At 42.3% G+C, this 25058-nt stretch overlaps 2 protein-coding genes and 1 long non-coding RNA gene across 9 annotated transcripts in view; 2 read left to right on the top strand and 1 right to left on the bottom strand.

Moving 5' to 3' along the window:
* Positions 1-9510, bottom strand: part of TMEM241 (transmembrane protein 241) — a 62981-nt gene extending 53471 nt beyond the window's left edge. For all 6 annotated transcript variants that reach the window (XM_056332763.1, XM_056332768.1, XM_056332769.1 and 3 more), the window contains exons 1-3: positions 9308-9510; positions 4561-4607; positions 1965-2042 (exon numbers count right to left, since the gene is read on the bottom strand). In XM_056332763.1, the coding sequence (XP_056188738.1) occupies positions 1965-2042; positions 4561-4607; positions 9308-9379 (197 nt within the window). In that variant the 5' untranslated portion in view covers positions 9380-9510. The remainder of the gene's footprint in view (positions 1-1964; positions 2043-4560; positions 4608-9307) is intronic.
* Positions 9511-9579: 69 nt separating this feature from the next.
* On the top strand, positions 9580-12633 carry LOC130146540 (uncharacterized). The gene is made up of 3 exons (XR_008820949.1): positions 9580-9699; positions 10574-10721; positions 11052-12633. It is a non-coding gene; the product is annotated as an uncharacterized LOC130146540 (long non-coding RNA).
* A 125-nt stretch (positions 12634-12758) lies between these two features.
* RIOK3 (RIO kinase 3) lies at positions 12759-24433 on the top strand. 2 transcript variants are annotated; one of them, XM_056332761.1, is made up of 13 exons: positions 12759-13054; positions 14064-14185; positions 15030-15175; positions 15306-15410; positions 15937-16046; positions 16763-16906; positions 17788-17915; positions 19072-19260; positions 19716-19875; positions 20906-20986; positions 21075-21164; positions 21514-21621; positions 23111-24433. In XM_056332761.1, exons 1-13 carry the CDS (start codon positions 12992-12994, stop codon positions 23210-23212), a joined length of 1548 nt encoding a protein of 515 aa, XP_056188736.1. In that variant the 5' UTR covers positions 12759-12991; the 3' UTR covers positions 23213-24433. The 2 variants fall into 2 exon arrangements, with proteins under 2 accessions (XP_056188736.1, XP_056188737.1); XM_056332762.1 differs by having other exon boundaries at positions 12762-13054; positions 19075-19260.
* The last annotated feature ends 625 nt before the right edge of the window (positions 24434-25058 follow it).

Raw genomic sequence — 25058 nt, 5'->3', positions numbered from 1 at the left:
GTATCCTACACATACACAAAAGAAACAAGCCAACAGATAGATTTAGAGACCAATATTCTATAAGAGTGTAGAAATGTTCTTATCCCAGTGGTAGGGTGAAGAAAAAACATCTTTGGAGAGGGAAGGACCTTGAGAGGAAGTGGTAGACAGAAGCTTTTACACATTATGTTTGTTTGTTGGGGAGGTTTTTGTTCGGTTAGTTTTTTGGGGACGTTGGGTGGTGTGGATTTTTTGTTGGGGGTTTTTTTGTTTGTTTCTTTTTAATACAGGAGATATATGCTACAAGCCCAGTTCAGCAAAGCATTAAAGCACGTGCCTAATTCTTCTGAAGAAACACAGGTTTAAACTCATGCTTAAGTAGTTGGCTGAATTATAGCCAAAACACGTCAATTAATTCTGGTAATTTCATTCGGTCTATTCTTCAACAGGCATTCTGTGTTAGCTAAGACGTTCCTCAAGATTTATTTTAAAAACTTTTCCTACAGTGTACTGACATCTAGTGGCCTGAAGCCTCCATCGTCAAAAAACGAACTAATTTTTCACCTAAACTTTTGGAAAAAAACATCCTTTTCAACAGCAGAAACTGGTTCTTGTCCAGTATTTTTTTAATGTCTTCCAAGCTTTTGAGAAATTGAAAGTATATTTTCCAAGCTGGGAAAAAATATTCAACTTCTTTCATATTTAAAGCAAAAGTAATCGTCTAGTGATGAAAAGTTGAACTAAAAAGGATGTGACTGACAGCTGTAATTCCTTTAGACTATTCTGTGAAGACAAAATCTGCATAAACAATATACATTTGATAATAATCTATATATCAGTAACTGCCACTACAGCAAGGTTTGGACCCTAATCTTGTATCTACCAATATCACTGGCAGCTTTTGCACCAATATCCTCGTTTTATCTACACTGCAGATGAAAGACAGGAAGTTAAATTCTGTTTCCATTTACAACTTCACTTCAGTTTCAGTGGTAATGTAGTCACTTGCATGGACATGAAAACAGAACATTGCCTGGTTGTTCTGACATACATGCAGGATTTCATTCCAAACGAGGAGATTCAGTTTTGCAAGCCAGCCAAACAGAAAATTCATCTGTTGTCACTTGCTAATACAGAATCACTGAAAAAAGTTACATAGCATGGAACTCTGGCAGTCACATACTCCAATCCCCCCAAGCTCCAGAGTGAAGTCACATTACTCAGGTCATTGTCCAGTCAAGTTTTTAGTATCTCCAGAGTGGAGATGCAACAATTGCTGTGGGCATACACCTCCTAAATTATACCATTCTGCAAAATACAGATATGCCACATTCCATACTGCAGAATGGATCCACCTGAGCAGAGTATAGTCTGCCAGACAACTCTTCCTGAGTTGCTGTCACACTCAGCTCAAGCAGATGATCTTTGTCTACAGAGCATCTTTTTATTTGGAGCTTGATTATTATATCAATCCTGTACTGCAACGGCTGCTCTTGCTGTGCAGTTATAAATGCTAGCGTTAGGCAAGGGTGAATGATTCCCATTTATGGGACACAGGTCTTACAGAAAAAGGAAGATCACATTTGTGGACTTCACTGCACTGACATTTTGGGAAAGGGTGCGTCAGTGTTGTTAACTAACATTACCAAGGTTTCTCTTATAATACAGTAACATAATCTAAGGAAAAGATGTGGATAGTTAGTTGGATTAAGTTATCCTTACAGTTTTCACTAACAGCTATGCTTTTTTGATTGTCTTATCAAGGTTAAATTGAATCCACTTTATATTAGTATACAGTTAAAAGTGCGTGTCATTGAACATTGATTAGACTACAACGTAAGATCTCTCCCACACTTGTGAAGCAGAAAACACACACACACAGACTTATATTTTAGCAAGTTAGTAACTTCCACAACCAACTTAACTACATCATAAGCCACCTACAGAAAACAAGTATTTAGCAAATACTGAAAACCCTACAGTACCTTGAACACAAGTTTATCTCCACCCAGCCCAACTTCCAGGAGATGTGAAGCAGAAGCCCACCCACTAACGTCTGCCACCTGAAATAGAAGCAAAACAGCTTGTTTGTTCTTGTTAACCACGTGGAATATAACCTTAGAATCCACAGAATTTCTCACAGCACACCCATGACTCTAGTTATCTATTTCTCTAGATTACCAGGGATGCCACTATTCCCCTTTGAATCTCTCATTTTTGTGGGCCTTCACTTTTTCCAAATTTTCTAATATTCTGATGTTTCCACTCCCATTTTAAATGTTTTATAAATTACCATCAACTACAATTACCTTAGTCATCCTACCAAAAACCCCATTTTATCATCTCTCCCCACACAAGGCTTAATAATAACAATAATAATAGTGATGTTACAGCCATGATGACCTGAAAATCAAGCAAGACAAGGTTTGTGACAAGAGATTACTATCTTTTCATACATAAACTGTTACTGTTTTAACAAATAAACATTATTTCAGAATTCAAAGACTCACTTCAGCTGAAGTAATAAGCCCCAAGGATGACGTGTGTAGTCCTCACAGTTTCAAACATTAGCTCTAGGACTTCCCGTGGTTCTTCATGCTGGGCTTAGATTAAAAACTCCCTTGAACTCAGACTGCTCACACACACACACACATTTTGCGTAGCAGGCACCACGTGAAGTGTCATCAACAATAACATCATTATGCTGCATGAGCCTCTGATTCAGAGACTCTAGAGAAAACATCTTTACAGCCAGATAACCCTGCATATAAACCACAATACTGCAGTTTTCTCATTGAAAAGGTATGTAACCATTACATACATTCTGCATTGACTTACCTTACCTTAAAGGTGTTCCTTAGTCTATTATGGAGCTAGTATGTGAGGCCTTAGAAATGCTTGAGGATAACTTAAAATCAGTAGTGATGCACACTGATATTTTTTAAGCTTTTAAGTAAGTTATTAGCTTCCTTCTTCCTTAAGCTAGTGGTTTTCAGAGAGGTATTTCATGTTTCTTGGGTGAAAATCCTTAAACAACTACCATAGTTCAGACAGAGATACTGTATTGCAGTGTTAAATCACATTAACATCTGTAACAGGTATAGCAGTGGTTTTATTATTCCCATTCATTGCAATGCATTTAACCAGCTATTTAAAATCTCTCTCACACATATGCAGAATAAATAAATATTCAGTCTATGCAGTATTACATACAGTCGGACAGTGTCAGAGAAGAGCAAGCTCATTGATTCAATGCTACTATCACAGCTCACTTCACCTTTTTTTAAATGAGGAGATATGAGAGCTTAAAGATAGCCCTGATGTTTGCTGCAGGCTTGACCGTGCTCTACTCCAAGCAACTGATTAATTCCCACAACTTTATTGTGAAGAATTTCCTCTTGTCTCAGTTTTAAGGTCAGAAGTTAATAACACTTTCAGATGCTTACCACTATGCAACATAGTCTTAGATTGTATAGGGAACAAAAATAACGACAACAAACAATAACAGCATGAACTGAGAATAACATTCTTTTCCTCCTTTGCTCATCTGTCATAGCTCTAAATGAAAGTGTACCTGAGCCACTTAATTTTTAAGGAAAGGTCACTTTTAAAAGCCAGAACTTTTGGAAAAATATTAAGATGCTGAGATGCATTTCCAAATAACAGAAAAAGGAAGTGAGTGTGGTAACACAGATACCATAAGGCTTGCCACTGCAATATGGTTTTTACTATTGATTTACCACATATTTTACATACCCTGCTCAAAACCCTTTCCCAAATGATAAAAGGCTTGTCCAAGAGAGACTCCATGTGTGTCAAAACCGAAGAAAGCATATTTAACAAAGCTGAGTACACTCAAAGAGAATGGAGATTCCCAAGGCGATTATTCCTAGAGTTGACTGCATTCCTGGGGCTGCAAGTCAGGCAAAAATATAAGCCATGCCAAGCAGCAGTAAAGGAATTCAAGATATCCAGTGTCTGCAGATTTTACCATTATCTCAACAGAAGAAATGGGGGAAGTCTTGACTCTTAAGTGGTCAGATTTTCACTAAACATCTCACAAATTATTAAAGGCATTAATGGTATATATGGATACTTGACAAAACATTGTATTTCTCATGATAAACATTAAGATATGACAGTGACTTCTGATTCAGAGTCACAACAAAGGCTAAGCATGAAAATAAACAACATGGTATTTGTGTATGCCTAAAGATGGGTTTAAGGTCGGTTTTCATTAGCACAGTAAAAGACTACACCACATCTGTACTTCACCCATGAGTGCCATCTCCAAAGAATACAGGCTGTGCTATAATTGCTACTTTCCATGCTGAAGCATAAGACTTTCAAAAAAATGAGAAATGACGGAGTCTATATCTTAATTACATCACCACCATGATGTTTAAAAATTAACCAAGACACATTAATGAATGTTTTACTAAGGCTTCATCAAGTAAGCCCTCTAGACAGCAAAAGCCAGTAATAGCAAGAGGTATTAAAGTTTGCTTCAGCATGGAACAGCAAGACATTTACTCATTAAAGTAATTTTTTAAACAACTGTATCCTTAAAACAATACTTACCCTTGAAAAAGGGTAGGGTAGGTAAATTTCAGGACAGACAGGACATACTGGAAAACAAATAACAAATTAATGGACATCAAACACCTACAGCTTATAACATTAACAAACAATCACAAGAGCAACGAAACACACACAAAAAAAAGTTTCTACCAAAATAAAGAAAAAGAAATTCAGTAATTTCTCTTCCCATGCCAGAACTACTGGATGCTGCCCCAGTCACTGTGGAAGGTAGCAGACACTAAAGTACACGGTATGGAGTGGACACACCGAACGATGGAGAGGCGGCTACCTCCTGAATTGCTCTCTCACTTTCTGAGCACACTCCATGCATCACACTGAATGGGAGAAGGATTAACAGGAAGAAAAAAAAAAAAAAGACACAAGCCCTTGTCAATTAAAATCATATCATACTACAGAGGCAACGACAGAGGCAACTTTTGGCAGAATCAAGACCAATAATCTTAACACCATTGTCTCCATATAATTAATCTATCTTACAGACCTAACATTCTGTTTACACACCATTTTGTGTGAAATATTAAGCGGTCCAGAAAGCCCTTTGGAGGTGTAATATGGGGTGGGGCAAAGCCTCTGTGTCATGGCTTTAGCATGCTTTGTCAGGGTCTGTGCGTATGGATGCTAGTGTCTTTCCACACTGTATACGTATATATGCAAGTATGAGGCACAAATACATATGCCTTTCAATATGTTTATCAGGACCTAACAAGTTCCTGTAATGAAGTTCATAAATACTGTCACTGCAAAGGAAAAGAATGACTGAAGCTTCCTCAGAGGAGAGGAAAGGTACCTGCCATTCCTTCCAGGAGCCAGCAGAAGCTGTCAATGGTAGAAGGAGAAGCTGAAAGCTTTCAACATAGAGGAAACTGTGCTGAGCACTTTGCAAGGTGCAGGTTTTAGATGTGAGGGATGTTGCTAAGAAGCTGGCATCAATATACAGTGACAAGGCAGGTGGATTCACAACAGGTCATATCATATCACACACACACCTGTCAGAACTGCCATGTGGGTTTTAAATGAGGATGATATACCTGCTCATGTCTATAGCCCCACTTGCATTTACATACCACCTGTAACAACTGAAAGGTCTGTATTCTGGGTATTTTTAACTTTACTACAGTAAAAACCTCGACTCAGGTTTGCAAATGGAGACCCTATGTCAAAGTCCTTCCAACATCTTCTCAAGTACAGTTACGTCAAGTTACCTTTTGCAATGCACAGAATCACAGAATCATTTATGTTGGAAAAGACCATTAAGATCATCAAGTTCAACAATTAACCCAGGTCTGCCAAGTCCATCACTGAACCATGGCCCTAATCACCACATCTACGTGTTTTTTTAAACACCTCCAGGCATGGGCACTCCACCACCTCCCTGAGCAGCTTGTTCCAATGATTGGCCACCCTTTCAGTGAAGAAATCTTTCCTAATATCCAACCTAAACCTCCCCTGGTGCAACGTGAGTCTGTTTCCTCTTGTTCTGTTGCTTGTTGCCTGGGGGAAGAGACTGACCCGCACCTGCCCACAGCCTCCTGTCAGGGAGTTGTAGAGAGCAATAAAGTCCCCCCTAAGTCTCCTCGTCCCCAGGCTGAACAACCCCAGTTCCCTCAGCCGCTCCTTGTAAGACTTGTGCTCCAGACCCTTCACCAGCCCCGTTGCCCGTCTCTGGACACGCTCCAGCACCTCAATGTCCCTCTCGTAGTGAGGGGCCCAAAACCGAACCCAGCATTCGAGGTGCGGCATAACCAATGCCAAGCACAGGGGGACAATCACCCTTGTCCTGCTGGCCACACTGTCTCTAATACAAGCCAGGACGCTGATGGCCACCTTGGCCCCCTGGGCACACTGCTGGCTCATGTCCAGCTGGCCGTTGACCAGCACCCCCAGGCCCTTTCCCACCAGGCGCTTCCCAGCCGCTCTGCCCCAGCCTGTAGCGCTGTGTGGGGCTGGTGTGACCCAGGGGCAGGGCCCGGCACTGGGCCTGGCTGCACCTCAAACAGTTGGCCTTGTCCCATCGGTCCAGCCTGTCCAGATCCCTCTGCAGAGCCTGCCCGCCCTCCGGCAGGTCAACCCTCCCCCACAACTTGGTGTCACCTGCAAACTTACTGAGGGGGCACTCGATCCCCTTGTCCGGATCATCGATAAAGATACTAAACAGCACTGGCCCCAGCACTGAGCCCTGGGGAACACCACTTGTGACCAGTCCCCGGCTGGATGTGACTCCATTCACCACCAGCTGGGCTCGGCCAGCCAGCCAGCTTTTAACCCAGCACAGAGTACACCTGCCCAAGCCATGGGCAGCCAGTTTCTCCAGGAGGATGCTGTGGGAGATGGTGTCAAGGGCTTTACTAAGGTCCAGGGAGACACATCCACAGCCTTTCCCTCATCCGCTAGGTGGGTCATCTTGTCATAGAAGGAGATCAGGTTCATCAAGCAGGACCTGCCTTTCATAACCCCACCCTGGCTGGGCCTGATTGCCTGGGTGTCCTGACATGCCACGTGATGGTGTTCAGGATGACCTGCTCCATAACCTGCCCTGGCACCGAGGTCAGGCTGACAGGCCTGTAGCTTCCCAGATTCTCCTTCCTGCCCTTCTTGTAGCCGGGCATCACACTGGCTGACCTCCAGCCTTCTGGGACCTCCCAGTTTGCCAGGACTGTTGATAAATGATGGAGAGCAGCTTGGCGAGCTCCTCTGCCAGCTCCCCAGTACCCCGGGGTGGATCCCACCCAGCACCATAGACTTGCGCATGTCCAAGTGGAGCAGCCGGTCACTGACCGTTTCCTCCCGGACTGTGGGGACTTTGTTCTGCTCCTTGTCCCTGCCTTCCAGCCCAGGGGGCCGAGCAGCCAGAGGGAAGCTGGTCTTGCTATTACAGACTGAGGCAAAGAAAGCACCGAGTACCTCAGCCTTTCCCTCAGCCTTTGTGGCCATGTTCCCCCCCTGCATGCAATAAAGGATGCAGATTGTCCTTGGCCCTCCTTTTGTTTCTAATGTATTTGTAAAAACATTTTTTGTTACCTTTTGCAGCCGTGGCCAGCCTGAGTTCCGGCTGGGCTTTCTCCTTTCTAATTTTCTCCCTGCATAGCCCTGAGACATCCTTACAGTCCTCCTGCGTTGCCTGCCCCTTCTTCCAAAGGTGGCAAACTCTCCTTTGTTCCCTGAGCTCCAGCTGAAGCTCTCTGTTCAGCCAGGCTGGTCTTCTTCCCTGCCAGCTTGTCTTTCAGCACATGGGGACAGCCTGCTCCTGCACCTTTAAGCTTTCCTTCTTGAAGAATGTCCAGCCTTCCTGGACCCCTTGGCCGTCCAGGGCTGCCTCCCAAGGGACTCTGTCAACCAGTCTCCTAAACAGGCCACAGTCTGCCCTCTGGAAGTCCAAGGCAGTGGGTTCTGCTGACCCCACTCCTTGCTTCTCCGAGAATCAAAAACTCTATCATCTCATGATTGCTATGCCCAAGATGTTTCCTGACCACCACATCACCCACCAGTCCTTCCCTGCCCTGTTTGTAAACAGCAGGTCCAGGGGGGCATCTCCCCTGGCTGGCTCCCTCACCGGCTCTGTCAGGATAATGCATGATGCAATCTGGCAGCTCTCCTAGCCCCTTTCTGTTCAGTCCCTTCACTGCTCCTTGCAGTCTTTCAAATAAATTGTATTATCTCTCCCTACAAACTCTGCTTCATGACTGGACTTCAGTCTATTTCTGGGCATCCTTAATGGCAACTGTACCTTGGAACAGAAACCAATGGCCAACGCTGAGATGGCATTTCATGTTCACCTCCAAAATGCTGCTTTTCTCTAACTCTCCTTCAGGAAATTCATACCCTAATTGCTTCACAAACATCTTTTATTTCAGAAATCTGCACAGAAACACAGACACACTCTCTGACAAATAGGACAGCAAGGAGTGGTTACTCTATCTCATCCTCCCAGAGAGAAAAAACTACTTCAAACTATGTTTAAACTACAAAATCTTGTTCACAATGTGGCTATCTTCAGCCTGCTTCTCCCTCTGCTTAGGCATTTCAGCAATACCAACAGGCAATTAAGTTGCACAGTGGAAAACAGACTTCTTGTCGTTAATTTTCAGATTAATTAAACTGTCAAGAGTGTCCATGGAAGCTAATACTTGTCTCACCACCACGGTAACACTTGGAATATTTCACATTTTTCCTTTGGATACTCTGTATTATTGTTCCAGTTGACAGATCTTCTTTTGGGATGACTGTGCATTCAGTGGTCGCTAGACACCCAATCATGAAATACATTCAGCATCACCGATGCTTTCAAAGCAGCGTAATTTCTGGCTCTCGAGCTAACGTTTCATTCATTTGAACAACACGATGCCCACCCCTGTACTCTCCTAAGTATGTCAATATGGGCACGTGTGTGTCGTGGGAAGGTACAGGCGGCAGGCACTGAGGAAACCAAGGGGGGCAGACCCAGCTGTACTCGCCGTGTGGAGCGGAGCCCCGGGCGGCGGCGGCGGGCCCCGGCGCTGACATGCCGGGGGGGCTTCACTCGCGGGACAGCCCTCCTCCGGGCTTGCAGGGCAGGGCAAGCAGAGGGCACGGTCCCTCCTCCACGTCCTCCTGGGTCCCCGCTTTTACCTCGCCCCACCAAGCGCAGCCCCCGCTCCCGCCACAGCGGATCACCTGCCCAGCGCCCCCGCACTTTCCTCCGCCGCGCCCGGCCCCTCCGAGCCCGGGGCGGCTCCGCGCCCGCCCTCACCTTGTTGGTGAAGCAGGAGGCCAGGTAGAAGAGGCAGAAGGCGAGGCCGCCCGCCGGCCTCTTCAAATACATCTGTCAACGCCCGCTCCGCCGCGAACGCCCCGGTGCGCGGGCCCGGCCGGCGGCGGCCATCGCAGCGACACGTCGCGCCGCGGCCGCTCCAATGGGCACCGCGCTCCCCCGCCGGCCGCCGCCTCCTTAAAGGGCCGTCGCTGCGCCCCGCGGCCGAGCGCGGCCCCGCGGAGAAGGGCGCGGTGCGGGCCGGGGAGGAGCTGGGCGAGAGCCGGCGGCGTGCGCTGGCAGCCCGGGCAGCCAAACGTACCCTGGGCTGCACCAGAAGAAGCGTGGCCAGCGGGTCGAGGGAGGCGGTTCGGCCCCTCTGCCCCGCTCTGGTGAGACCCCACCGCAGCGCTGTTCCAGCTCTGGGGCCTCGGCACTGGAAGGGACAGGGACCTGCTGGGGCGGGTCCGGAGGAGGGACACAAACATGGTCAGAGGGCTGGAACACCTCTCCTGTGAGGGAAAGCTGGGACAGCTGAGGCTGCTCAGCCTGGAGAAGGGAAGGCTCCGGGGAGACCTTATTGTGGCCTTCCAGTGCCTAAAGGGGGCTTGTAAGGGAGATGGGGACAGGCTCTTCAGTAGGGCCTGTTGCGATAGCACAAGGGATTATGGTTTGATATGAGGCAGAGATATGAGGGAGTATTTTTTTAAATGATAGTGGTGGAACACTGGAAGAGGTTTCCCAGAGGGGTGGTAGGTGCCCCATCCCTGGAAGCATTCAGGGTCAGGCTGGATGAGGCTCTGATGGAGTTCAACCTGATGGGAGTTGAAGATGTCCCTGCTCATTGCAGGGGGTTGGACTAGCTGACCTGTAAAGTGCCCTCCAACCTGAACCACTCTGATTCTATGATTCATTGGTGATATGTAAACTATAAATATCCCAGGGAGGTAGAGAAGCAGTGGGAGATGTGCCCTGACTAGTCACCGTCACTGGGTATTCTTTTATTACAGCCTAGGTAAGCCTCTTTCTTCCCAGATCTGATATAAACAAGACAAGGCCCTGTCTCTGCAGTTCTCACCTTGGCTTTGCTTGGGTAATGCAACGTACAGGGCTCTCTCTGTACCCTATTTTTTAGAGGACAGAGCAAAGCAGCACAGATAAGGAACTGAACATGGCCTACACTAGGGAGTGAGGGGGGGCACTAACTCGTAGACCAGAGGCCAAATCTGGCCCATAAAATGAGCCTGTCTAACCTCTTATGCTTAGCCTCAAAAGACGAAGTCAGCAGAGCCCAACAGCTGAACAGTCTCTACTGCACCACTGCAAATTCAAGAATTTTGGTCCATCAGATGCAATCCTATCCAGTTTGTAAGGAGGTGGCCCAAAACAGACGTCAGATTTCCAGCACTGAAAGGTTTGTTCCACCCAGGCCTACGGAGATCACTGACATTGCCACTGTAACAGATGTGGTAGAGATGGCACGGCAGGTGATACAGCATTTCCCTTTGCAGAGCATGTGTTTATGTAAGCATGTCAAATGTGTATTTTGCAAACAAAGGTATACTTTGTATTGTGCCAAGAATTCAGCCTGTAAAGCTTTAAAAAAGAATACGACAAGTTTACAGACATCTACAAAGACTAATGTAAGCATGTGATAAGAATACCTTTGACTTTTTATTTTAGCAGAGTATCCTTTTAATGCAAAATATTACAGTGGTATTTCTCTTTGTGGTTTTTTTTGCAGTATTTCTTATTGAAAGTGGGAGACTTGAACGAAGACAATATATCTTCCTACAGCAAAATGCACAGACATGTGAATTCTTGCAAGCCACTTACAGTGAGGGATTAAGAATGAAGGTACAAATTTTTGCTGATGTTTATCATGACCAACTTGAATTACATATTAAGTAATTGCTATGCAGCTTTGGAATTATTTTGAGTAATATGAAGGGTAGTTTCTGCTCTATCTAGATTTTTAACTGTGTTTGTTAGGCAATGTGAATGTGTGGCAAATTATTTTGTTTACATGTCGTTTTGTAGATTACTTCTTAATGTAATTCAGTTCAAACCTTGACCCATTCATATAAGAGGTCACGGGATCAAGGCCTGATCAGGTAATATTTAAGAGACTAATACAGAAGACTTATTTCTGATAATGAAAAGCTGAATAAAAAGGCATAGGATTATTAAGTCATTGTTAATGCCTTTTTGAATCAAAAACTACCCAAACCCATTTTCTTAATCAGTGCTTGTACAGCTGTGTTAAAACAATGATTTCTTGGGGCAGCAGGACATTGCTTTGACATTCTGCTCATTTATAAAACTGATAAATTTAGCTAAAGATGATTGAAGGGGCGTGGCAGCAATCTTCACACCCCGAAAGGCAGCTGCAAAAGGAAAGAAATAATCTATTTCTGCCAGGGCTAAGAGGCAGAGAGGATAAGAACCACACTGGTACCACATCACCAGACAAAGCCATACTAGCACTTGGCAGGGCTAGGTTAATGGTCGGACTTGATGTCATCTTAAAGGTCTTTTCCAACCTAAATGATTCTATGATTTTGTAATGCCTCCATGGCACACACCTGTGTCACACCTGCAGGTTGTGTGCTGCAACTTGGGTCCCTCCCTCTTCCGAACAGCCTGCCCTTTAGTTGGGGACTTTCTGCAATAACAAACACTGGAACAGGTTGTCATGGGAGAACGTTAATGTCCGTCATTGCAGGTTGTTAAAGACAAATTAGATGGACTTTGGCCAACTAAGCTGATTCTTGCAGGGCTGAGAGTTGAGAGTGGCTTTTACTGGGCCTGCCCTGGCACCAACGGCTTTGCTAGATGTGTAACAGGGAACTTACTCCGAGCAGGCTGGGGGTGCTGCAGGGGCTGTATGACCCCTGACTGCTTCTCCTGCAGCCAGCCAGCTTCGCTAGGCTAGTTTTCTGGTTGTCACTGGTGGCCGTGATGGCACATTTGTCTATGTTTGCAGATACCTGCTGGTGAGCCAGGCCTGGGGAGGTTTTTAGGCATCACTTCTTTCCTGCTGTGATGCTTGTTTGACCAGACTGGAAACAGTGACTGTGTTGCAGCAAAACACTATCCGGTTGCCCCAGTCCTGCACATGGGGCATTTTAATCACAGTACTATTTCCCAGATAAATGTTACATATAAAACTGAGATGTAACAGCTATCAGATCACACACGAAGGACCTGATTTTGTGTTTACATTATTAATATTAATATTTCCTATTAATAATATACAAAGATTATATATAAACGTGTATATATATTTATAAAACATTATTAATATTAATATTTAATATATTGTGGGATCAGGATCAAATTAATTTGCTCGCTTGTGTTCCCCCGCGCCTTCCCTCGGTTCCGCCGTTTATCTTGCGGTGAGCACCGCCCCCGCTGCCATCGCGCTCCACCCGCTGCCGCCGCCTCCACTCGCGGGCCACGCCGAGAGCCTCCAGCCCCCGCCGGTGACCCCACGGCCACCCCGGTGACATCACCGGAAAGGCGGGTGCGGCCCTGTGCCGCCGCCCAATGGGGAGCCTGACGGCAGCTGACGGCAAGGGGCAGCGGGGAGAACCCGGAAGGTTTGGCAGAGGGAGCGTCGCTGCCCGGAGCAGAGCCCCCCCGCTGCTGTAGCTGCGCCGCCGCCCGCCATTGCATGCGCAGATGGACTCGGTCGGAGTCGCCGCCGCTCCCGACGCCGGGCCGGGCCCCGCCTGGCAGAGCAAGGTGAGCGCGGGCAGGGCGGAGGGCGCGGGCGCAGGCCCGCCGGGCCTTAACGGCGGCGGCCGGGCGCTGCTAGGCCCTGGCCCTGGCGCGGGCCGCGGTGTCCGGCACCCCGTGGCCTCCCGCGGCACCTCGACTTGCCGGGGCCGTCCAGTTACGGCCGCCGCGGGCCTGGCTCCCGGGAGGTGGGGGAGGACAAAGGCATGTCGGTGCACGGGCACCGTCTCTGGGCGCCCGTCGCTGACGGCAGGGGGCAGGCACGGCGGTAGCTCCAGCCCGTCTGCCCCTGAGCGGGCTGAGGCCGTCGAGAGCACGCTGTGAAGTGGTGTCAGCAAAACAAGGGTCAGTTATTCCGTGAGGAGTGAGCTGCGTTAAGGCAGGGTATGGCACGGTTTGCTGCTGCCGGCAGTTATCTTGGTGAAGGGAGCTGCTGTTGGACCCTGATAAATGAGTTCCTCCTCTCCAAGCACTGTTGCTGAGCAGGGAATTTGGTCTAAGTGAGTTTAGTTATCAAGGAGGTAGGCAGTGAGTCACAACTTGGTTGGATTTGTCATTTCCCAGCCCCCGCCTCCCCAGGCAAAGTTGTGTGCATGCCTCTGCGTTTTCCAGAGGCTGTTTGTGTTCGCTGCCCTTTTAGGGTTCTAGAAATGGGCGAGCAAGCTGTGCATAAACTATTACTGTTGTGTTATTCCAAGAGAAATTTTACATAGACTGTGTATGCTCGTAAGCAGACTCTCCTGGAAGGCCCTGCCCCTGTCTTCAGAGGGTACTGACAATAACAAGCCAATGCTTTTTTTTCCCCCATTAGTAAGTGAACATCAACATCCTTTCAATCACAGTTCTCCCGATTGAGTTTATGAAACTACTCTTTGAGATATTTTCTGTACTTTAGTTCATCATAATTCCCTAAGTATGGAAGACAAGCTCTTATAAGATTACATGAGCTTATTTTAGAGCCAGTGATAGCTAATTACCCTATTGTGTTGCCACTGAATAAAATGTTTATTTACAGTGTCCATGGGGAGCCCCTAACACAGCATCAATATCCTGTTCCCTTGCTGAGGTAATGAGTGAACAGCTGGCGAAAGAGCTGCAGCTGGAAGAAGAAAATGCTGCTTTTCCTGAAGTGGTTGCGTAAGTTTAAGTCCTGGATTAGTTCACAACTCTCCAGAGTTGTGAAGCCATCCTTCTGTCTCTTGTGTATTTCTTACAGTGTGCTTAATAAATCATGATACAGTAAACGCTTTGCCTAACTCTGCTTCTTCAGGCCTTTTTCAGTGACGATGGTTTCCCCAGTTAAAACTTTTCCTTAGTTTCTCTCCTCTGTCACCCTTCCTTCTTGATATTTTCTTTGCATTGTTTTGAGTGCTCTAAAACAGTCCGTAAGCTGTGTTTTGAGAAATATCAGAAACACTTTTTTTCTTCCTTTTTCAAGACTTTTGTTAACAGTGTACAATGTTCTTTCAAGAACTGTCGGGTGTATCACCTGTATCTTCCTAATACTTGGAAGCTCTAAACATAGACCAAGAGCTTACTAGTTCTAAATTTATACAGATTTTGCCTACAGTCTTTTCTGTGAAGCAGAGCAAAGCAGCACTCTTTGGTTGTTGGGGATTTTCTAAGTTTTTATTAGTTTGTTTATAAACATGTTTAAATATATATATATATATAGCTACACACATACACTTGTATGCCGCCTTTCGCTTTCATAAAGGGCATCTTAAAAACAGGGCTTATTACAGAATGGAAGGTGAGTAAAAGTTTAGCATTTGCATGGTAAAGAAGTGGCAAAGAGAAATGAAGTCATGCTCTATTAATATTTAGTGTTGTCTGGGAGGGGGGCGAACAGTGTAGATCCACTAGTTTCCATGCAGCTCTGCATGAAATCTTTTCTATGAGTAATGAAATGTTACAAAGAAACATTTCTGTTTAGGTTACTGTATTTAATTTTTTAAGTTTCTGTTTTCATTTTGCATAGTGTTGCTGAAGGACCATTTATTACAGGAGAAAATATTGATACTTCTAGTGACCTAATGCTAGCTCAGATGCTGCAGATGGAATTTGACAGGGAATATGATGCACAGCTTCGGCGTGAAGAGAGGAAGATCAATGGAGATAGCAAAGGTACCCTTATCAGAAGAAGTATTTTTTTGCTTTGGAGATATTCCTGGCACTCTGAGTAGGGTGACAGAGCTGTGAGGAAGTAGCAAACTGCTGATAATCGCGGACATTCTTATTTGTTTTGTTTCTCCAGTCTCTATATCCTTTGAAAATTATCGGAAGGTGCATCCCTATGACAGTGACAGCTCTGAGGATGAGGTTGATTGGCAGGATACCCGTCATGATCCTTATAGAGCAGGTGTGTGGCAGTTCTAAACAATACAGTTTCTTCAGTTAATAGACCTAAGAATATGACATAGTTAAATTAATTGTATTTAACTTAAGGAGACATGCCAGTTGTATGTAAAGTCAGGTCACCCAGTTGGGAGATGTTCTGCAGGAAGCTGGGCGGGTAACTTCAGGATAATGGTTTGGCGGCTGAATCTAGCAAAATAACTATTATAAGTGGAAAGTATTGTGGGATTTCTGTGTCTGTCATCTACATTTGGCTAGGGGCACCTGCACATGATAATTGAATTCCTGTCTTTAACACATCAAAAACATGTCAGACACCCCAGAGAAGATGTAGAAGTCAGTCATAACATAGCAAAAGCTAAGCTGTCACCTTTAGGGTAAGAGAAGACTGCATTAAGATCATAAAATTTGAAGCATTTTATTCTGTTTAATAAATAAAATTGTTACTTTTTTGGCATTATGGAACCTCCATGAGCATTAATTAATGCTTGTTTAGATATAAAGTGACTTATTTTTCTCACTGTTGGCAGATAAACCTACTACTACACCAAGAAAGGGCTTCATAGGAAAAGGAAAAGACATTACTACTAAACATGATGAAGTGGTATGTGGAAGAAAGAACACTGCTCGTATGGAAAATGTAAGTGAAGACTTAGGGAAACTTACTTTGTGTGTAAAACTTGAATGCTGTAATTCAACCAAAGAACTAATGCACGTCCATCTGTGCTACTGTATACAGTGCTGATTATTTTCTTTTTGTTTTTTTCCATTGGATGAAAGCAATGCAGTGTTTGGATTAGTTATTCAAATTGGCAGTTTGAATTCTGCAGGTTTTTATTTAATAATAATTTGTTGATGACCATGATTCAAGAATCTGCACAGAACTGTTTTGGCAAAACATAACTATCAGCAAGTTTGGTACACAGGCAAATAAAATACCAAGACTGTTTTTGAAAAGCATAGCTATTGTGTAACCTAATTTTTTTTTTTTAGGTCATTTTGCCTGATGAGCCAAGTAACTTATTGTCAGTCAATTGTTTGACTTGCAGATTTTCAGTCTGTTTATACCTTCTGTTTTCTTTCATGTAAGTGGTGCAACTTCTGCTGATAAGGAAATGCTGCAAGTGCTATTTTTACAGGATGTTAGGTAATCTCGTATCAGTTTGGGAAGAACTTCAAGTTCTGTGTTTAGAGCAATATGTTTTTTAACATAGTGACAACAATATACAAAGTAGCTTTCACATAGGTCCTAATTGATCCTAGGTTTTTCCAAATCAGAACGAGAAATTTCTGCTTGTGCCAACTTCTGGTGTCTGCTAGTAGCAATACTTAAAGTTCTGTTACTTCTACTTGTAGTTCGCACCTGAATTCCAAGTTGGGGATGGAATCGGGATGGACTTAAAGTTGTCAAATCAAGTCTTCAATGCCTTAAAGCAACATGCCTATTCTGAGGAGCGTCGTAGTGCAAGGCTCCATGAAAAGAAGGAGCACTCCACTGCTGTATGTTTTTAATAAAATCTCTCTGTATACTTTTCATCTTGTGTAACAACTAACACTGTTTTGGTAATTTTTTGAGAAGTTCCATTTTTAGTAAAACAGTTAAGCAATACCATGTTATCATTGCTGAAGGGGATGGTATCAGCCAGCTCCTACTAGAAAAAGGCTGTCTGTATTTGATCTGCATTACTGTGAGAGCTGTATCAAAATAAGAGCAAGCAGTTGTCATTTTTTTCTCTTTATCTTTCTAAATTTGGCTCTTAATCAGCTACAGTGAATTAACTGTCTAGAAATTATTTATAGAAACCATCCAGAGGACTAGTTCTCTGCAGCTGAACCATGTGGCTCCAAATATCTGTCTTCAAAGCAGGTTTCAGGAAGATGAAATGACCAAGTAAACTCTTAATTTAATAATGTAAGAAGTCAGTTGATAAGCTTTATGGGTGAGTTCAGAGCAGGGCCTCTGGTAATTCTTGCTATGGGCTTCTTTAAATTCGGGTATTTATTGTTACTGATATAAAAGGAGTATAATATTTGGGATATTGTGATTCATGATTTGTAAAGACTTCTTAAAAGCACTGTAGAAAGTGCTCTTGAGCCACAGTCTGTACTTTGTGGAACTGGTAAAATACTGTATGTTCTACACAGCTGATAAGGTACCTGAGAGTATTAAATATCAAGATGATGGTGCTGGAGCACTTTGGCTTTGCTTTATCTGTTCTTTTGGTTTGTTTTGTTTTTTCCTTCTCTCTGTCAATTGAGAGAATGCTTTTAATACATTATTCTTTCCACCTAGTTGAACGCTTGGGAGATATAAATACTCTAAACTTACTGTAAAGCAAATAATTATTTTAACAAATTGAGTATTGATTTCTTGGCTGTAGGAGAAAGCAGTGGATCCTAAAACGCGTTTACTTCTGTACAAGATGGTCAATGCTGGGATGCTGGAGACCATCACAGGCTGCATCAGCACAGGAAAAGAATCTGTTGTTTTTCATGCATATGGAGGAAAGTAAGTATATTGTTTGTTACTGATGGTAGCTTTAAGTACCAGAGATGGTTTAAAAAAGCAGAAACTACAACTGTTTGCACTTTTTTCATTCTCGAGGCATACAAAAAAAGTTTGTATTTGTGTATATGCAGATAATAATAAAATTTGAAAACCAAATGGTACCAACCAGAAACTGAAAAAAAAAAAAAAAAAAATCCACACTTTCCTCCTTGGAGACCATTTAATGAACACTAATATATCCACTATAGCTTTCTGTGGAAAAATATGTACTACTTTTTATAAAAAAAAGTCCTGAGATTTTGAGGAACTCTTTCCTCTGACTTGCCCTAGGCTACAGAGCTATCATGATGATCATAGGCTACCTGAAGATGGTCTTTCCATACAGATAACTGTGTTATCAGCTCCGTGTGTACAGGTCAGCGGAGGTGCTGCTTGTTACTTTTGGGTTACCTTGAGATTAGTGTTGGGGTGCTGTTTGCTTTGCAAGTCATGCAGGAGTCCAGTTTTAAAGATCACCGTGCTGGAAGGGTTGTAGTACGTTAGTAGTGATTGTAGTGCATTTAATTCACTTTCCACTAGTGGTGTTTCAAAAGGAACAAATAAAACCCAAATACAGTTAGTCTGTTTGGAGATGTTGAGAGAGATGTAAGCTGGGGCGGGAGGGGGGAAAAAAGATGCACTCTTTTTTTGTTGTTTTTTTTAAATTGACCTTTGCTTGAGCGATATTCAGGAGTGTTCTTTTGCTCAGTATCATTCAATGGGCAACATCTTTGTGGTGCTTAACAAAACATCGATGCTACCATTATTGTTCTAATGTGAGACCTTTTCCACTTGTAACTTCTTGAAGCAGGTACATCTATTAACGGGCAGGGCTGTTATTAACTATGACATTTAAGTAAAATATTAACAAATTGGCAGATGGAACCTATTTGATAAGCAACATACAATGAAAATGCCAAAAGCCAATCATTCATATATAAGCTTAATCATATAATCTTATACTCAACTTTAATTGGTTTCCTAGTTTGATAAGAGAATCGGTTCTTTTATATTAAAAATTGCTGTATTTTGCAATAGTTTACAAGCAAATGCATGGTGGTTTTGTTCTTAAGATGAGAATAGTTAACTTTGTTATATATTTGACTTTTTCTATGAGAAGTGCATCTGAAGATAAAGTTATACCTCCAGAATGTGCCATCAAAGTGTTTAAAACAACTCTTAATGAATTCAAGAACCGTGACAAATACATTAAGGATGACTACAGATTTAAAGATCGCTTCAGTAAATTGAATCCACGGAAGATTATTCGTATGTGGGCTGAGAAAGAAATGCATAACTTAACAAGGTAAAATAATAAAAAAGTGTAGCTGCCAAATGCCTGTCAGTTTCTTATTCTCTGTTTAAGGAAGATACACTACATCTGGGTAAAAGTTTAAATTGATTTTTAGGCAAACTGGCACGGATTGAATAGCACTCTGGTTTCTTACCGTGTAATGAATGGTCAGCATCTTCAGTGATTCAGTGACAGAATTTACAAACCCATGAAGTTAACACGCTCTAGCTACAAAAGTGATCAGTTTTCAGTGAGTGTTTTTAGATCCACTTACAGCTTTGATCTGAATTTTCCTTTGCGAAATACATATATTTATTCGGTTTCCAGCTCTGACTCTTTGACTCTGGATCAGGTTTCTTACACACAGCTCTCTAAGATTGGAAATGAAAAAGCAGGAACTAGAACCATAGGTGTTTTGGCATTTTTGTTTTGGTTTTCTTAATCAGTATCTATTTTCTGATCCACAGAATGCAAAATGCAGGAATTCCTTGTCCTGAAGTGGTTATCCTTAAGAAACACGTCTTGGTTATGTCTTTTATTGGCCAGGATCAAATCCCAGCTCCTAAACTAAAGGATGTAACACTTAATAGTGAAGATATGAAAAAGGCCTACTATCAGGTTCTTAATGTAAGACAATGCTGATTTCTCCTCCAATTCTTGGTTATATTTTCTTTTAGGCAAAAAACTTGAAGGACAAATCACAATTTATTTACTTTTCAGGATGCTTGCATTGCTTTCAAGATACAGAGTCCAAAGGCTTATTGGTGCTGTTTAATGTGTGACTTAGAATAAATAAAAATTATGCACTAAAAAAATTTTAAAAATTTGAATCTTAATCTGAATGGAAAACATGCTGGAATTTGATAACATATTTAGCAGCAGAGGAATTATGAGCAAGTAGTCCTTTTATAGAAGCAGTATGTGGTTTGGAAAATTCTCTGAAGTCTTCAGGGTTTACTGACTACTTAATTTACAATGCTTAAGCACTCTCCAGTGGATAGCCCCCTCTACACCCTCCCTTATAGCAAATCTAGATATCGGAGAATAAATTATAATATAGCATAATGGATACTTTACTTTCCTGTTATCTGCTGTAATTGGTTCAGATGATACATACCTGCGAACTGTCCACTCACTATTACATTATAGATATTAAAAAAAACCCCAACCATCCAAAAATCCAGCTCGATAATATGAATGGTCTGTGTCTCAAATCTTGAGACCAGTAGACCAGTGCAACTGTGTTTCAAGTGTATGTGCATACTAGTTAGGATTAAGTATTTAAAACTGGGAGACTCATTTCCTGTGTGACGGGTGAGAATGACAGGTATATCTAGAGAACATGTTTATCTGTCTCATGCACTTGGACTGGTTGGCAGAGCTGACAGGAGTTTACCAAACTGATTCTTCTGACTTGCCAAAGCTAAGCTCAGTGATAAAAGCTTAGTTTCCTGGCAGTTTTCCAAAATTGTGATGCTCTGTATGGAACTTCATTGAAAAATTTGAAAGAAATGCTGTAAATGGGGTGGGTGACTAGGGAAGGGTGGGGGTTTTTTGGGTGTCGTTTGGTTTTGTGTGTGTTGCGTTTTTTTGTTACGGTTGTGCAAATGACAGTTACTTGGGGTGTAGCATACTTCATTAATTTGTTTCCTTGCAGATGATGCAACAGTTGTATAAGGAGTGCAACCTAGTCCATGCAGATCTGAGTGAATACAACATGCTTTGGCATGATGGGAAGGTGAGCTTACTCTTGGTGTGGGAAGGAAAGGTTTAATCTAATATGAAATGTTAATACCCAGTGAATTGCTATCTCTCTGTGACTACAGGTCTGGCTTATTGATGTTAGTCAGTCTGTGGAGCCAACCCATCCTCATGGACTTGAGTTTTTGTTCAGAGACTGTAGGAATGTTTCACAGGTAGGACCTCTGCATTTGACAGTCTTCTGTTACACTGAATATTTTCCAAGATAGTTAATTCAGAGCTAACTGAAAGTCAACCAATATGTCTGTAAAAAATGATCACCACCACATATATATGATTACTCTTGAGTATTGCTGATACTGATGGTGTTCTTCTTCGAAAGGGATAGTGTGGGAGAAGAAACCAGTACCACTAGAATTTAAAACTTTCAGTTACTTTTATCTGTAAGTCAACAAAAGCAAAAATGTCATTTTGACTAAATACTGTAATTGTAACTTGGGGAAGGAAAAGGAATATTTTGTTTCATGTAGTAGGTGTTTAATGTATGCTTTTTGTATTGACCAGTTCTTCCAGAAAGGAGGTGTGGCAGAAGCGCTTAATGAGCGTGAACTCTTCAATGCTGTCTCCAGTTTAAATATTACAGCCGATAATGAAGTAGACTTCCAAGCAGAGGTATAGCTTTTTCTGTTGTCTTAACATTTTAATTTGGTTAGCCATTGTAATACCTTAATTTTCAATGTTTAGTCTGTATGATTAGCATTTGTGAGTATAATTTCAGCAATCATTCTGCATCTCTTTTTCAGAACTTGATTATTTCAACCTAGTACAAGTATTTTTAGAAACTGAGGTTGACAGACTTCTCCACTCCCTTTCCTGATCCCCCTTCTCCCAAGTATAAAAGGCTTCATGTTGCACGTAATTGCTTTTTTCACTGTTAAGGAAAATTTAGTGACCTGTTTTAGTTTAAAAGCTAGTTTTGTTGTCTTTCCTTACATAGGTTAAAGGTTGTGCAGAGAAACGAAAGCTGGGTTAAAAATAATAATTGTTCTACTGCTTATTTTTCATGTTTTAGATTTTAACTGACTTTGAATTTAAAGTTTAAGCTAACATTTTCAACTTTCAAGCCTAAAATCTTGCTAATATGGACTAGGAATCTTCAGTCACCTTTGGCTTTTAATTTTAAAATTTTGGCTGTAACTCTTCAAGGTGTGTGTCGTGATATCAGACACTTATAAAAAATGTGTTGTCAAACATGCCACATTTACTAACTAAAGTAAAGGCAACATGGCAGTTCTACTCTACTTGATTCCTAGTGACAATGTAGGTTTATGCTCATCCAGCACGTAGTAGGTGGGAGCTTTAAGCTAGTTAACTCCTGGGGCAGGTCCTCAGAAAGAGATAAAGAGAATGCAGTGTCACTGTTCCGTAATCCTTATGTATCAATTAATCAAACAAAACCCAACTCCCTCACTGACTGTGGTGTGAGCATTGGGGTGGGGGTTTGTTGTTGTTTTATGTCATCTTTCGTGCTTATAAATTTTATGGGAAAGACTTACATGGCTGTTTACATAGAGGTGAATTTGAGCAGCCCATCCTTAAATTTCAAGACTTTAGTCACTAGTAGCTAAAATTAATCTCCCCTAGAATACAAGAGGAAGTAATCCAAACATCACAATCTGAAATCAAAATAAGCTACTATACTGTGTTACTTTGCGTAAAACATTGAGGTGTAACTGTCTTCAGCTTTCACTGTTAAAAAAGGTTGCAATGGATTTGTAATCTTAGTATTACCTGGAATTTCTCTAGTGCTGATGGATTGGCAGAGTTACAGCAGGGGTGTTTAGAGCTGGGGAGGGGGACGCTTCTATACTTTGAGGAATACAGCTGAAGTCTTAGAATCATCCAGGGAGTCCTCCCTGCAACTTGTGCGTTTCAGTTACACAGCATGAAACTACAGAGAGCTGCTCCTTTTACTTTTGAGAACAGATGTTTCAAGCTGTGCTTCCAAAGTATGTTGCTCCACACATGTGACTGAACCATTGAAATAGCATATTGTATATACCCGGTCAGTCATCTAAAGCTACCTTTTAACACTGTTCAGAAACATTCTGGTGCAGGTATGGTTTTATGATTCAGCATGGGTTTATTTTTGGCTCTCTAGATCGAAGCTTTGGAGAAGATGAATGAAGATCACGTGCAGAATCACGGAAAGAAACTCTCAATGTTTTCAAGCGATGGAGACCCACCTATATATGATGAATAGCACAGAGTGTATAGCTGCTAATGAAACTAAAAACAAATTTGCTGCTTCTAACTATGTTGGTGCAGTGGTAAATGACAACTACTGATGTCAAGAGAGAGTGGTTGACTCTGAATACCAAAATGGAAAACACCGTGAGCATACAGTGATGCTTCAGTGTTTGTTTTTTTTTTAACTTATCCCACCCATCAGGCTGGCACTGTGAGAATGGACTGTCACTATTGCTTTGGATGGTCTGGCAACTTACCAGTTGCCCAGTTACATTAGACTAATGTAACTGAGGTGGTCATATTTTGCATGATTCAGAGCTTATATGTTTCAGTTAAAAAAAAAAGATAGATTCTAAAGTATTTAGTGGGAAAGCACAGTAGGAGAGTTCCTTTTTTTCTTCTTCCCCCTGATACTTGAAAAACTAATTAGAAATTGTGCGTGGACACAATGTCAGTGAACTTTCCATCCTTCACCACAGGCAAAATGAAAAGTCAAACTATGTGCTGCCATCACATGACAATTTAACAAACCAGTGTCTTTATATATGCAAAAGTCTGAACCTTTTCATTTGAAGTACATGGAAGGTGGCTCTTAACTATCTCTGTAAATACAATTGGGTGTTACATGAGAAACAGATCTGAATCTAGCCCACAGAGGACTTCCTTGGTGATGTGCCAGGCAATCGTGTTGGCTGCATCCAAGCAGTGTAACAAAAGAGTAAGCTCAGTTAGCTTCACTTTGTATATACAAATGGCTCCAAGAACTCAGTGCAAGGAAAAAAAACCAAGCAAAAAATTCTGTCATAATCCTGTGTCTAAATGAAATTCTGGGTAGAGCATCAAACACCTCAAAGTAATCATAGACTATGAAAACTAAATATTGATTGTCATTATTTTTAGATTAAGCTTTTTGCTTTAAGTGCAAAAAGAGTGCTCACATTTGTCTTTCTCATGCTTTTATTCTTAATGTCAGTTGTCTTTATTTTAGCAAGTTCTAAAAATCTAGCAATTTTTCTCTCCAAAACAAGACATTTAAAGGTGAACTGATGTAGTTTGGTTTAGAGTTAAGAAATTCTGATCAACTTTTTTAACTGATTGCTGTTTCTGATGCTGCTCTTTATCAAGCAGAATACAGTGTTGCTACATATGGCATTCTCACAGTGTGCTGTGAAAGTGATTTTTAAATATTTTTTTGGTTGGAAAACTGGTGGTGAAGTAAAAACTTAAGATCTTGTTGCGGTGTTCATGTATGGTTCTTTGCATTATACAGGCCTTCATTGATCCTCAGTGCTGCACTAAAGCAGTGTAGGGGTAGGACTCTGCTACTTCATTATAACAATAGAAAAATGACTGTTTTGGTGGGTACTGCATTGACAGTAGACAACGACCTTTTTGCCAGTTTCATCGCAGTACTTGAATTCTCTTCCCTTTTCTAAATTGGACAACTGTCTTGCATTTACCCCTTCTGAAATAAGTCTCCAAAAGATGCAAGTTCCTTTAAGTTTATTCCGAATTGCTCCGTGAAATAATCACCCAAAATGATGATGTCGGGAAAAGAACAGACTAGGTACTGAGATGGAGGTGCTACAGTTACCTAACCCCTTCAGGAAGACTAAAAGCTTCTGTTGTAAAATACAGCCAAATCTCCTTCAGAGGTGGTGGCTTTTAAAAAGGATAGTCCTATTCTAGGCTTATTACAAGTTTCAATACTCTAACATTTCTTAGAGGAAAAAAATGTCTCAAATGAGTTGCTTGTACCTTACACTGTGCTTGTCTAAGAAAGATGCAGATTGTTAAGGGTATTTGCATCAAGTGAGAGGAAGAGAGCAGAAATGAGGGGAAGTGAGGGGAGGAAGTTT

The sequence above is a fragment of the Falco biarmicus genome, chromosome 3 (genome assembly GCF_023638135.1).
Source record: "Falco biarmicus isolate bFalBia1 chromosome 3, bFalBia1.pri, whole genome shotgun sequence".
NCBI classification, from domain to species: Eukaryota; Metazoa; Chordata; class Aves; order Falconiformes; family Falconidae; genus Falco; species Falco biarmicus.
This window is presented reverse-complemented; position numbering and strand designations above follow the sequence as displayed.